The sequence below is a fragment of the Balaenoptera ricei genome, chromosome 7, assembly GCF_028023285.1.
Source record: "Balaenoptera ricei isolate mBalRic1 chromosome 7, mBalRic1.hap2, whole genome shotgun sequence".
Classification (NCBI taxonomy): Eukaryota; Metazoa; Chordata; class Mammalia; order Artiodactyla; family Balaenopteridae; genus Balaenoptera; species Balaenoptera ricei.
Window position 1 is genome coordinate 105,383,304 of NC_082645.1, and position 15,552 is coordinate 105,398,855.

At 39.3% G+C, this 15,552-nt stretch overlaps 1 protein-coding gene across 3 annotated transcripts in view; it reads right to left on the reverse strand.

The window, feature by feature from the left end:
* EPHA4 (EPH receptor A4) overlaps nt 1–15,552 on the reverse strand; it is a 142,522-nt gene that overhangs the window by 22,741 nt on the left and 104,229 nt on the right. For all 3 annotated transcript variants that reach the window (XM_059928798.1, XM_059928801.1, XM_059928800.1), the window contains exons 6-10: nt 14,369–14,493; nt 13,193–13,352; nt 11,911–12,022; nt 2,748–2,806; nt 39–152 (exon numbers count right to left, since the gene is read on the reverse strand). In XM_059928798.1, the coding sequence (XP_059784781.1) occupies nt 39–152; nt 2,748–2,806; nt 11,911–12,022; nt 13,193–13,352; nt 14,369–14,493 (570 nt within the window). The remainder of the gene's footprint in view (nt 1–38; nt 153–2,747; nt 2,807–11,910; nt 12,023–13,192; nt 13,353–14,368; nt 14,494–15,552) is intronic.

The window sequence follows — 15,552 nt, forward strand, 5'->3', positions numbered from 1 at the left end:
TTCACAAAGAAAATAGGCTTATAGACACAGACACTTACCAACTCCTATGACTTTTTCAATCTTAATGCAGGATGCGTCGATTTCTTTGGCAAATTCTCGAACTGCTTGGTTGGGATCTTCGTACGTAAAGGGATCCACGTAAGTTCTAACACCTGAGTAATAGACATGCAAAAGGTTGGCAGAACACTTCTCAGGAACCACTAATAAATTGAAGTTCTCTGGGTCTAAAAATATTCAGCACAGAAAAAATTTTTTTAGCATGAGAAAAATACTTAGCGTAGACATAGGAAAATGTTTAAATTCTTGCTCTGGGTTTCGTTAGTGGGTAAACAAGAATTGTTTGCTACTTAAGAGGCTGTAGCTCTACTGAGTTCCTGGAATGTCTTCACACTTCAGGGATGAAATTTTAAAAACAACCTATCCCGTGGAAGAAAAGAGAGTCTCTATAAGGAAATTTGGAATGTGTTATCTAAATACTGCTGTCCCAAATGCTGGAGAGGGTGTGGAGAAAAGGGAACCCCCTTGCACTGTTGGTGGGAATGTTAATTGATACAACCACTATGGAGAACAGTATGGAGGTTCCTTAAAAAACTAAAAATAGAATTACCATATGACCCAGCAATCCCACTACTGGCATATACCCAGAGAAAACCATAATTCAAAAAGACACATGCATATACCCAGAGAAAACCATAATTTCTCTACTGGGCATATACCCAGAGAAAACCATAATTCAAAAAGACACATGTACCCCAATGTTCACTGCAGCACTATTTACAATAGCCAGGTCATTGAAGCAACCTAAATGCCCACTGACAGACGAATGGATAAAGAAGATGTGGTGCATCTATACAATGGAATATTACTCAGTCATAAAAAGGAACAAAATTGGGTCATTTGTAGAGACGTGGATGAATCTAGAGATTGTCATACAGAGTGAAGTAAGTCAGAAACAGAAAAACAAATATCGCATATTAACGCATATATGTGGAACCTAGAAAAATGGTACAGATGAACTGGTTTGCAGGGCAGAAATTGAGACACAGATGTAGAGAACAAACGTATGGACACCAAGGGGGGAAAGTGGGGGGGTGGGGGTGGGGGTGGTGGGATGAATTGGGAGATTGGGATTGACAGGTATACACTAATATGTATAAAATGGATAACTAATAAGAACTTGCTGTATAAAAAAATAAAATAAAATTCAAAAATTCAAAAAAAAAACCACTAAACACAATTTTAAAAATAAATAAATAAATATTGTTGTTCCAATCAGTTGCTCACATCCTACCCACCATCTCCAGCTTTCTTCCCTTAGGGAAGATAATAGAAACTTTCTCAAATGACCTGTGTTACAAGATATCATCTTTTGCCTCATATCTGGACCAACAATTGACAACAATTAACAAACTAAGATTAAACTTAGGTTAAGTGGACGAGAGGATAGTATCTGCTATTTGATTTGAAAATACAAACTCTGTATTGGAGTTCCACTTTTATTCTGTTTTGGAAAGAAAGTGCTGTAAGAAAAGACACTGAATTTCACCTGGAAGCTTAGGCCGAGTCAATGGTTTAAATACTAGGAAGGGTAATTCGGCCACACCCCATAGTCACCTGTAAACTGAATTCGGAATGTGACCTCTGGGGCAGCCAGAGATGTCCGGGACAAGATGCATTAGAAATTACTGGGAACTTTCCACTGGCATTCATACCTCGCCTCTCCCTGCTCGAGCTCCTGGGGCTTTGGGGCGCTGAGAGGTGTAGGATACTAGTGGTTGGCCCAAACCCTTTGATTTTGCAAGACTGTCAGTTTTGTCCTCATCTCAAAAAAATGCATCATTTTTGTTTTTAAAAATATATGCCACATGCAAATGAGAAAGTGTGGTTTTAGAAAGGAAACAAGATGAACAAATGGAAAATTATCAGACACTCCATGACCCTTCATCACTTCACATGCTCTAGCCAAGAAAACCTTTCTCAGGATTATTCTTCCAGCCCTTCTACCTCCCTGTGCTAATAAGGTAGCTATTAACCACTCGGTGTTATTTAGATATAAGTCAGTTAAAATTAAATAAAATTTAAAATTCACTTCCTCATTCACACTAACTACTTTTCAGGTATTCAGCAGGTCTTGTGGCCCTTGGCTAATGCATTGGATGGTGCAGATAAAGACCACTGCCATCACCTCAGAAAGTTCTCGTGGATAGTACTCCTGGAGAGACACCAACCACTGTCCATTCCAGAGTCTTCTATCTTGCTCAAGTCATTCAGAGTCGATTCTCTGAATTTAGTCTTTGACTCCACTTGGAATATCAAAATAACTAAAATCCACTAAAGAAATATTGATAGTCCTGAATTCCACAGCACATATTCTGCGGTGTGTTCAATTTCTTTTTCTATTGTCTCCAAAATATTTACCTTATAATAAGAGAAAAATTGTTACCTTCTAAACCTTGCCACCCAGCTACAAAAACGAGCCAGCTAGACCAATACTTTTTCAGGTTGGAGGATAAAATAAGGGAAAAGAAGAAGCATCTAAGGAAATTACCCAACCTCCATCTTTAATTTCACTTAAAAAAAAATACCCATCACCTATTTCAGTTTGAAACCCTGAAGTACATTATTTGGATAATTTCATGAAAGGAATTTAATATTAATAGCCATGTGAATATTATTTAGACATTTCTAAACTGAAAACACGAGACACGCTCTAAAAATAAAATTATTTTTAATCCAGTTTTCTGTACCTTGGTTCAAATGTTTCTCTTCATCTGCTTCTTGTTTTGCTTTACTGTATTTACTCCGTCTGTTAAAAGATAAAAAACAATATTTTCAAAAGCTGTAAACCACAAGTTCTTTACTACCATAATATAAGTCAGGCAGATATGTAATGCACATTTCACAGATGAGAAAACTGAGGTTATGGGAGGTGAAATAACAGGGTAAGTAACTTGTCACCGCAGAGTCCAGAGTCTCTGCTCGTAACCACAGTATTAAACTGAGGTGATACAGCAAATATTTTATAATATAATTATAATTTTAAATCCCCAGGAGAAATTTATTGTATTGAAAATAGATTAGAAGTTTACTGGCTAATTTCCCCACATACATATTCTGAATTAAAATAAGTTTCCCTAGGTGAATTCTGCATACGTCAAAGGCAATCATAGTCAGTATGTAATAAGTAATAGTAAGCCCTGTTGCTTTCACCACAGTAACTACTACCACAAAAAAACTCATCATCCTATCATATGATATTCTTAAAACAATAGTTTTGTGGTTATTGGCTTCAGCTGCTTCATACAAATTCCTAAATGATTAACGACAATTTAAAAGGTAAACATTTGTTTCGTACTGGATTACATTCCTTAAGAGTTTGTAGAAAACTTGCAGCAGTAAAAATAAGGATCCGGGACTTCCCTGGCGGCCCAGTGGTTACGAATCCTCCTTCCAATGCAGGGGACTTGGGTTCGATCCCTGGTCAGGGAACTAAGATCCGACATGCCGCGGGGCAACTAAGCCTGTGCGCTCTAGAGCCCGCGTGCCGCAACTACTGACCCCGTGCGCTCAGGAGCTCATGCGCCATAACTAGAGAGAAGCCCGCGCACAGCAACAGAAGATCCCACGTGCCACAACGAAGATCCCGCAATTAAGACCCCATGCAGCCAAATAAAAACAAAACAAAACAAAACAAAAAATAAGTTTCCATTTGTCGCCTAATTCTTTTCTCCAAAAAACAGCGTGTGGTCCTACGGTTGGCATTCTGCTCTCAGTGTCCCATAGGAGTGAGATCAGGCTTGGTTATAAAGAGTCTTGGGAAAAAGAAATCTTGAATATATATAATTCTTGAATCAGTAATCTTGATACATTATACACAGACACATATATATGTGTCTATGTGTATGTATGTAAAATTGGAAAATCAACTCAGTCCATATTAGAGCTCTGTAAAGTTGGAAGATGAGAATATATTAGTGAATAAAATATGTACATGTATGTTTCTGTCAAAAATGTCAAGTTTATATTGCAGTTTATAATCATCTTGTAATTTTCTTAGAGCTTTAAAGATGAGGTCAGTCAGGACTCTTACATATGAGGAAACAGGCTCTGTGGTGACAAGAGTCCCTGGCGGCCACAGGGGGTCGCAGCAGTGTGGTCCTGTCTGAATCTGATAACCCCTGCACTCTGAACAAGTCAAGAAGGGCAGGATGGTCATGGAACAGAGAGAGGGCCACGCAGTGCCACCAGAGAGCAGCTCAGTCACAGTCACGTGTCCCAGCTCCTCACCCACATTCCTCTCCTAATTGTCAGCAATGCAGGAACCAGCTCTGCAATCAGACCCTCAGAGCCTACAGATGTTCCTCTGCGTGTATAATTCCCTTGCAAATAATAATACTTGGCAGTTTTACACTGCATTTAACTTTTCAAAGTGCTCTCATCACATATATTATCTCTTCCCCTAACTGTTTGCAAAGCAGGAACCAGCTCAGTAAACAGAGACCTCAGTTATTAGAGTTCACTTCGAAGTGCGAGTCATTCAGTCCCAAATAATAGCTTGCATTTTCACTTTGTATTTAACTTTTAAAAGAGCCTTCACGTATAACATTTCATGGCATCTTCTCAAGAACCCTATGAAAGCAATCAGGCAGACAGACACGTGTTTAGTCCCATTGTACAGATGAGAACATGGAGGCAGGAGGGCAAGTCATTTACCCACGACCCTCCTAGCAAATACAGGAGTGTGTCTGCCCTGTCCAGTTCACTACCTCACATGGCTCTGCCAGCGGGGATGAAGTTATATGATGATAGCTGGTGAGAGTTAATTATAAGTCATAGCACATTTTATATCAGTAAATCCACTTAAATTGGATTCCACTTGCTCTCAAAATCCATTGCTTCATCAAAGAAGCTAAACAGGTTTAAACATCCTGAAACCAAACATTTGTATGAAAGATGTAGTCCCCTCCAAAACTCCCCCTCCCTTCTCCTTTTAAAGGAAATATAAGAGTGTTAGGTCAGGGACAATGAAAATAGCATTTTATGTCAGGGAAATGCGTGCCTAGGTCCCAAGGGTGTGATAGGGTCCTGCCAGCCCCGGAGATTGTATCTTATCAGAGCTCCTAAAAGCATTATCTAAAATTACAAGTATATCTTTTAAACCACTTTAGGTCTCCAATACTGATTTGAATTTCTTTCCTTTAAAGAAGAAAAAAATGCATCGAGCATGGAAGCTTTTGTCCCAACTTTAAATTGTCGGAGAGTTCATCAAAAACCCTCGTAGACACCAAAAGAAAGGAGCAGCCTCAAGCACCCCAGGAGTGCCATTTTCCATCAACATATTCATGAAATCTGTGCAAAGCCAGAGGAAATGTAAAATGGCAGGGATTATTATTAAGGCTGACCTGCCCATCCCCTCCTCAGACTTCTGAACATAGAAGGAGGAAGGAAATTAGAGGAGAAGGTGTATTTTGTTTTTTTATAAAACTCTATATTTTTATTCCCTCCCCGCCCAATGTTTTATGTTTTTGATGTCACAATTTACATGTTTTTATCTTGTGTATCTCTTAGCAAAGTATTATAGTTATAGCTGTTTTTACTATTCATGTCTTTTAATCTCCATACAAGCTTTGTAAGTAATTAACCTTACAACTTTAAATTATTCTGATTTTTACTGCATATTTACCTTTACCAGTGAGATTTATACTTTCATATGTTTTTCTGCAACTAATTAACACCCTCTTGTTTCAGCTTAAATAAGTCCTTTTAACATTTCTTGTAAGGCCAGTCTAGTGGTGATGAACTCCATTAGCTTTTGCTTGTCTGGAAAACTCTTTCTCTCTCCTTCAACTCTGAAGGACAGCTTTTCTGGTAGAAGGTGTACTTTTAAAGAAACTTTACTTGGAGTGTTAACTTGGAGGAGAAGACCCCAGTAGAGTACAGGGAATGCTGACAAAGAAACACAGGGATTACTGTTCAAAAGCTAATTGTAGCCTATTAGCTACTTAATAATACCTTTAAAACTAAAAAGCCTGAGTCCTGCTCTACCTTTGTCACCTGATGACCCTTTCTCCTTTGGCTCAGGGTGCGACAATGTGTTCATTATTGTCCAGAGAAAGAAAGCCTATGGAAGCTTATCGTTGGGTCAGCCAGCCCAGAGGAAACCACATAGCCTAAAAGAGTGCTAAATTGACATCCAAGGCAGATCACCTGAATGACAGAAGGAAACCTTTGTGGAAGATTTTCTAATTATTGAGATGTGGGCAAGCTGATTAAAAAAAGGGGGGAAGGAGGGGACTAGTTTGTGAGTGAATGCTCCAGAAGGAAACATGGAACCTTTTAACTGCAGGAGGTAAAGAGATTCCTCTGCAGGTGAAACTTTGAAAGCCTGTGACTAAGCCCGCCTCTGTCAAAGGGAGGCGGAGTCAGGGTATTAACAGACATTGTCCAGGGACAGCATGAGACCCCAGCCCTGCCCTCCCAACCAATGTGTTGTTCCTGGTGCCTTGACTACCCGACAAAACCAACAAAATAGTGGAGGGAAGCGTGACAGGGCCCAGCGCGCACCCCACTTTTATTAAAATACTGACTTCCCTGATCAAGTCGATGGATTTGACTGATGGGGCTCACTGTTCCAAAACTAATTAGCAAAAGGTAAGTAATTTATTCAGCTAAAGTGCGGATTAAAGAAGATAAAGCAATGTAATAACTAGCATAGCTCCAGGAGGACACTTTCCAGCGTTTAATGGCATCACCTCTGAAGATTCATCGAAGCTATTCTTCTTTTTCCCCTTCCTTAAGCTGTCATTGTTCCTGCACCAAATGATGGCTAAATGTTCTTCATGAGCAACATTTTGACATGGGTGGAATTGAACCACACGAGTGCACACAAGTTGCTTAGAAATGTTCCTGCAGTACCATCTGCCAACTAATTGTAGGAATTTACATGACTTCATCAGAGCCAATTTCGGCTAACATTTAAGTGTATTCATTCTTATGTGGCCATAATATTACAATTAGGACACCGGGGAAGATAGAGTCTGAATGGTGACTGTTTTAGCATTATGGGAACAGCTTCAGCTCCAAAGTGGAAAATCGTAACCTTCCAAAGAAGACAAAACTAACTTGCAAGGTCTGACTTTATAGCATGTGTTAGATTGCACATCAAATCACACATCACAAATGGTACCAACATCATGAAGGAGACTCCTGAAGCTCTGGTTTGCTACAACTGTCAATGCTAACTTCTGATGTAGGTCAATGTTTTCAGTCCAGAAGACATTAAAATAATCTATCTAGGCCAGTACTGAAGTCAGGAGAGACAGATCCCTGTCCTGATCAGGCAACTAACTAGCTGTGTGACCTTGGTGCAGTTAACTGTTTAACCTCCTCTCCAGGCCTCAAGTTCCTACTATACAAGATGCCAGTAGTTTCCTATCCTGAGCCGTAAGTGTACCTCCTTCACAAATTTTGCCATAGCCATTTCATTTTTTTCTTAAAATCAATTAATTCACTTCTTTAATTCAGGTAAAAGGGGTACTTTATAACCTTAACATAAATGGAAACCCGGCAGCACCTGAGATCATCAGAAGGACAGTGGAAACGCCACCTATGGCTGGTTATCAGGCAGTTCTTGTCTCTGGTCACCAAACTGTCCTTTAGAAAAGAGGAACTCATCTTGCATTCTAGTTCTTTCTTAAAAGTGTTTCTCATACATACTGAACAATAAAATACTATTTGGGGGAGACACACTGGCCTAAAGCAACCTGAATTAATACTATTTAGGATGCTTGGAGGTAAACTGATAAAATCATTAATATAAAAGGGGGAGGTGGTTGTCAGAGGAATTTAACACAGTTGATCACTAAGATCATTAGTCCTGAGGTTATGACCTTATCATTGCATTTTATGATGTCATTGTTAACAGTCAAAAATCACTTTTAAAAGCAATTAAGTGGTTACACTGTGGAGATCACAAATGTGTACCTACAGGAGTATAAGGAAATGGTGCCATGTTGCCAACAGAATGTGCATATGCAGTTTAGGATAAGACTTCTAGAGACAGCATTACATAAATACAAGAAATGCTGCACCTTAAACCACCCAGATGGCAGGTACAATTACATTCTCTGAAAAGCTGACAGAATCCTTAAATTATAACGTATGTGATAAGTGACACAGGAAGACACTGATCAAAGATGCCTATAAAAAATGTAAGTTAATTTCCTCAACATAATATGGCTGGTAAAAACATACAATAAATCTAAGTCAATGTATTCTGTATATTATTTTAAATATATAAATAAAATTTATAAATTTAGGAATTTCATTCTTTCACTGAGATCCCCAAATGTTTACACTTCCAAGTTGGTCAAAAGAAAAAAGTGGATCTTCTCGAGTGGCCCCCGCTTGCCACGACTAGAGAAAGCCCTCGCACAGAAACGAAGACCCAACACAGCCATAAATAAAAATTAAAAAAAAAAAAAAAAAAAGTGGATCTTCTCATTGGAAAAATTAAAGATTACTCTGACTTGCCTAAAGCTCATACTTCTCCATATAAAGTAAATATAATAAAATAAACAATTGCTGTAAAAAAAAAAAAAATCCAGCAAGATACTAGCAGTGAGCCTGAGGCCATTTCCTCTCTCTTAAATGACAAATTAGCAAACAGATTTTCCTTTGAAGTAATCGGAAGGACTGAAACTTTTCTCAGTGTGCGGATCTCTGCCCATCTACCTCTTAAAGCAATCTCCCACGTCATCAGCAGTGTGGGGAGTCACCCTATACGGGGTCCGTCCCTCGCATCCGTTCTGCCATCAACTCTCCATGGCTCTAAGAGGCAAGAAGCAGCCCCATCATTTTCCAGGCTAGGATGTTTCATCTGTTGCTTTCCCAGATGGCTGGCTGTGGGGTGGTGAGATGATTTTAGGGGTACCATTTACCATCTTTCATTTGTACTCTCACTAAAAGCATGGACTAAAAGATTTGTCTGCACTACCTGTCTCTTCTCTTCTCACCTGTTCTTGTCCCATTTAAACATCTGCGGTCCGTCATGACAGAGCACACAGCCTGCTTGCGGAGAAGAATCGGCTGAGTGTGCATCGGCCGCTGCAAAGCCCGTCAGCTACCTGGCTCCAGGCAGCCTTTCAGTGACAGCTTTATGTCCGACACTAAAGAAGAATCAATAGGAGGCCAAGGGGTTGACATTTCATTTTCTAAGAAGTGATCCATTGAGGACCAATCACCAAGCAGTGTTTATCAGCCTTGGGAAGTAACATTTTTTTTTTTTAATGGGGGAGAAGGAACAGGATCATAGCTGGGTAACTTGACAGGCTCAGTTATCTAAGGTGGGGACTCATAATTGGAAATCCGATCAATCCTGCCTTATATAATAAAGTGATCAATAAAAGCAGAAAGGAAATTAAGTCATCAAGCTTGCGATGCTATTTTCTATAGCTACAGCTTTTAATAAACTTGTCTTCCTGTATTACATTTTCATCTGCTTTTCTTTTTTTTTTTCTTTTGTCAAAGAAGAACATCTGAAAAAAAACTTATAACGAGGTGACCTATTTCTAATTACTCCTGTCTGACTGCTGTATTTAGGATAACTTAAAATACAAAAAAAAAACAAACAAACAAAGTAACTCTAAAGGAAAGCCAGACAACTAGAGAATTCTTCTAACCAATATCTCGGTTGAGATTCAAGACGAGACCCACTTTCTGTAAACAAGTGTTCTCTCAAATGGTTCTGAACATTCTGGGGTGCTGGATTTCAGTCAAATATTTTTTACAGGGGCAGTTATTAATAATTTTTCCCTAGTTTTAGACTTTTAAACAACTTTATTTTCTGATGACACAAGTTGTTTATATACACTGTAAAAATTTCAAACGCAGAAATACATAATAACGAAAGCAAAAGCCCATGTAATTTCTATACACTCCTCATCCCACTCCCTCCTCCTGGCTATCAGATGGATATAGATTAATGCCTATAGTTCCCATGTGTTTATGAGCCCAGCATGTGTACATGCACAAAGTCAAATGGCAATGAATAAGAGAGAGGTCCATATTGATTGACTTCCAAAATCAAAAGCCAGGGAAGGAAAGAACTCTGGGAATTCAGATTCTGCTCAGGCCAAGTTGAAGTTTCCAAAGCCTGAGCTGTACTTATATAGGGTACAGTGGGCATGTCTAGATGTATGTTTGTGTGTGTGTATTACAGCAACAGGGATGAATGTTTGTGGTGGGTTTAACTCCTTCAAGATGAAATTCACTGCTCTAATCAAACAGACTTTGCACCAAAAAGAACAAACACGATGACAAATGTAGGTGCCCACACACAATAAGGAGTTGTGCTGTACTGTGTGAGAGGGATCATGATTGATCTCTATATACCAGGACATTCTGGAGAGTGAGAGTAGAGACATGATATTAATAAATACGGGTGACAACTGAAACCATCCAGGCAAACTAAGATATATGGTCATCACCTTAATTATAATGTACCACAAAGTGAGAGAAAATCATGGTGGCTTGCCCAGGTCAGTGGAAATAGCCAGAGGCTATGCTGTGACATCAATGAGCTCACCAACTGATGAGCCAAGAAAAGACAGTGCAACAGACAGTGGCCTGAGATCCAAGCACGGCTATTGGGGGTCCAGTAACAGACCTACCACTAAAGCAATATAGTGACTCCAGACAAGGACTATACCTTTCTGAGTATCAGTTTCCTCTTCTATGACATGAAAAGATTTATATTTAAGAGGATCATTTTGACATCCCCAGGTTCTGCTTTTTTCTTAAAAGCCCCACGTTGTAAAACAGTTGATGGCATGGGGGGTGGGGGGGGCAGGTAAAGGTTGGAGAAGGGGAAGATTCTCACACGTGAGACAAAGAGGACCTAGATGTGGACACACATTGAAGATGAGCAGCTGTCCCCCCAAACCCCCTCCCCCTCCATTCTTCTGGAAGCTCCAGGCAGTGTTAGTAATTGATGGAGGCAATGATAATAAGAAAAACTGGATCAAAAGAATATGCTGTCAAGCTCAGGGGTTGGCAAAGTATGGCCCTCAGCCAAATCCGGCTCACCACCTGTTTTTGTAAATAAAGTTTTATTGTAACACACACACACACACACACACACAAAAGAATATGCTGTCAAGCTCTTTCTGTCTCTCTTTTCTAGACTGTTTTTCAAGTATCAAGTTAGAGTGTAAACTCTCATAGAATAAGTAATTGCTGTTTTAGATCTATTTCCAAGAACAATGCCAAGCCCACGAAGTGCTCAAAGGAAACTCTCTGGAAATGTCGATGGCTTTTCCTAAGGGAAGAAGGAATGCCCACTTCTTTGCTTTGGTTACTGTTATTATGAACCAGTATCATGTTGAAGTCCTCTCTGTGTGCCAGATTATCTACTTTGCCTATCAAAACTCTCCTGTCAATAACTCTTAGAGGCAGATATTTTATTATCCCTATTTTACAAAAAGGAAACAATGACTCAAAGAGGTGAAGTAACACAGCTGACAAAGAGCAGAGCTCAAATCTGAGGTCTAAGTTTTAGATGGCTTTTTTTTTTGGGCCTTTGGCAGTCAGTTCAGGCTTAAGAGAGGTATAAATGTAACACCTTACAGCCTAGAATATCTAGAAAGTTCCCAACGGCCTGCTTTTCAGCTTAGTTTCCTGGAATCAGTTGGGTCTTTCCAGGACTCTCAGTGGTGAGCTTTGCCACCAGGGTCCAGCCCGAAGCTCTAGCAGCGGGGTGGGGAGATCAAAGCAAAGAGGAGGGAGCTTGTGCTGCAAATGCCATGTTTATAATGCTAATCAAAAGCCTCAGCTTTGTGTGGAGGAGACAAAAAGCTCCCTCATAAAAACTTGGGAAGGGGGTCAGGGGCAGTGAGTGGCTTAAGTGCTTACCTCCTGCTGATGACAAAAGCGGCGATAAGAATAACCGCTAGCACCACGCTGCCGGAGACGGAGACCAGCAGGACGGTGGAGTTGGCCCCGTCTCCAATGATCCGGGAAGGCACTGGCAAAGACAGTTACACAAGGATCACCTTGGGCAAGGTCCTAAGAGCTGGAACTTCTGACTGTCACAAGTTTCAACTCTCTGAAGCCATTTGAAATGCTCACAGCCTATCTTGCTCTATGTTAAGTATTCAGAAAACGGCATCTTCTAAGACAGCCTTAATGAGACTAAGACATTCTTTTTTATAATTGTATGAAGAACTCCAACCAGAAGACTCATTAAATCCTAGGGTAAACATTTCCACTCATTGCTTTTTCTTTTTTTTTCTTTCTAGTCTCAGCCCAAACTCTTACTTAAGGATCTGATGAATTCCTTAGTGAGAAAGACACCTGGAAATTTCCAAAAGGACAAGCAGTTTTGAACGACCCCTCCACTGCATCCTCACACTCCATCTAGAAAAAACCTGTCTATTATTGCCCAGCTCAAAAGCCACTTCCTCCTTGAAGCCTTCCAGGATAATCGCAAAGGATGTCAAACCCCTTCAGATTTTATTCTAGAGTACTTTCTTTCTTTTTTCATTCATATTCTATTTAATAATTTGTGAATAAAATTACTTTCTAGAACTAACGTAGAAAATTCTGCCCCACCAGCTCCTTATCCAGTAGGCTCAATTTTGGTTTGTTAATTATGGAGGGGAGATGTCTTATGTAAATTGTTTATTCATAGGTATGCCCTCTATTAACATTTTGATTCAATCATCCAGTTGGTCCAACTCACAATGTTGAAAGATTGATGTAGTTGTCTAGAGGGGCTTTTAAAAAAACTGATCTGACTTGATTTGAACAGATTCCTAGAAATAAATAGGAGAGAAAAAAAAATTGGTACTTTCTCTAATCTTCCCAGGGAGAAAACTCCTTAGCTTAATGTAAGATAGTTATGCAACTGTCCATTAGCCAGTTTGGCAATCCCAGTTTTCATGGTTTATGGAAGGCTCAACACAGGAGAAAGATAGACGTTTTTCAATCATATGAAAAGACAGATCAGATACGGTTATGAAGAATGTTCTTCTCTAAATAGCAAGAGGTGTGCTAAGTTACAGACACTGGCTATCTAATTTCAAGCAATAGCCTTTGCAACAAAATGTTTGCCTAACCAAAAATTGGTATAGCTTCTTAGTTCACCATAATGGGATTTGCCCTGGATTGTACAAAGAATCTCAGAACTTGTTACCTGTGTTGGTTGTGACCTCCAGGGGCTCGCTGAAATCTCCATAGCCAGCTGCTGTCCTGGCTCGGACATGGAAAACATAGGAAGTCAGAGGGTTCAGGCCTTTGATATCCGTGTTCCTGGCAGCCGTCCTAACAATCCGATAGCTTCGTTCATTCTGATCCTACATTACGAGAGGATAAAATTAAGGAAGGTGGCAAAATAAATCCCCCACTTACTCCGATACAGTATTAAAGCAGCCAAGCCAGTCCACTCAGAGGTTGAAAGTAAATGGAGATTGATAAACTCTAAACACTATATTCAGTTCAATGTTAGAAGTACTATTGTTACTTCGATGTTGAAAGAAATGTGGAGTTCAGGTATGATCGCTATTGACACTGACCATATCCAGATCTTTACCCATAATTTTTTTTGAAAAGAACATTAGATGATGGTTGATGGCTTTTCTCACTCCACACCCAACAATTTCACAGAAATAACGACTGCAAGAAGGTCCCTTTTCTTTTTCTATTTTCCATTCTAGAAAATGTCAAAAACGTTATAATCTGGTTTCCAAAAAAAAAAAAAAAAATCCTGTCCCCTTTCTGCTTTTAATAAGGAAACCAATAAGTGATTACCTTTAAAAAGAAAGAGAAGACAATTGTTCATTTTCTAGACAACCTTGAATGCAAATAGCTCTCTTCAGAATGCTGTCCTTTAAGAGACAACTTATTTGCAAAAAATAATGTCGTTCTATAACTTTAAGAGGATGATGAATGTAATTTGCGTTCCTTGATTTTCTATTAAAAGTCATCAAAATCCACACCTTGATTCTGAATAGCAGTGATCTACTTAAACAGATCATTATTTCAGCTTTTATGAGTCACTCTTCCTGATAGAAGGTTTATAGATTAGACCTTCTTAGCTTAGCTATCTTGATTTGCAGGACTAGAAAGAAAAAATATAGTTATATTAGAACATAATGTATTTTTTCTCTTTTTTAAGATTAGCAACTTAATACATAAAATTCATAATTGGATTTGATTGGGAAGCAAATGCATTTGGTTTTGAGATCTACTAGTATTCCAGGACTTATAACTGACCAAAACTATAGAGAAAAAGAAAGGAAGGAAGGAAGGAGGGAAGGAAAGAGGGGTTGGGGGGAAGAAAGGAGAAGAACCTTGCTTATTCAAGTAATACCTTCTCATAATACTTGACTTCATACTCCAAGATCACCCCATTGGGCCGGTCTGGTTCCAGCCAAGCCAGAGCAACACTATATCTCGTAACTTCTTTAGCCTGGACCAAAGCAATGGATGAGGGTGCTAGTGGGGGAAAAAAAAAAAAAAAAGATATCTTACTTTAGGGGGAAAAATTGGTGGCATCCGTCAATAATATCATCTTATTTTAGAAAACTGTGAAGGATTGTCTTGTCTTCTGCCAGATCCCCGTTTTCCTCTTCCCTAGTACAAAAGCATACCATTTTATGGTTCTTTCCAATATTTTTTTGTATATGGTTTGTCTTAAAAAGACAATCTCTGAAGTAGTCTGGTAAGTCCACGGGCCTTACAGTATCACCTCTACAACACCTGCAGCCATCCCTCAGAAAGGCCATAGGTATAGAGAATGCTATCTGCTTGTTTATTTTTTTGCAAGCCATGAAAACCTTTGGAAAATCTCCTCTTAAGCTCAGAGAAACTGCATCTCATTCTACCTCCAAAGATTTGAGTGTTGTGTTATTGGTCTTTAATTTTATACAAGAGACTTTGCAACTCTTCCAAGAGTACTGTAGGGAATGCCAGAAGGCAAACAATTTACATACTTTCCAATATAAATAAAAGTATTCCTTAATTACAGTAAGAGTTTCCAGCTTGAACACAACCAGGCAAATAATGTAGAACACAAATAAAGCCATGATAGTCTCTCTGGACATATATGGCATTTTGCAACTATTTTACAAGAGTTGAAATATTGCTTTTGCCTGCTGAGTAGCAAATCTTCTTCTTTCCACTGAGAAAGACACAAAAGCCATCCTCCACCGGGTGTATTATCAGGGATGGGGAGCAGAAACTTTTATCAACCCAGGCTACCTAACCCTTGCTTCGCCACTGTGGTGGTCGCATCTCCAGCCAGCTGTTACCAAGCTCTGCGGTGACTAACAATGGCACAAATGTGCCATCTCCAGGAAGAAGAGGGAGCGTTCACGAAATCTGAGATCTTATCTAACAAAGCTGCTATAGAACCAGATAGTAGAGGTTTTCCTTAATTGAATGTATATTTTTATTCATTCTCAAATTGTGAATATATATGAAAACAAACGTCCAAAAGTGGCCACTGAGGAACAACAGAGTAGTGCTGGGTCATCTTCCTGCTCTTCCCCAACA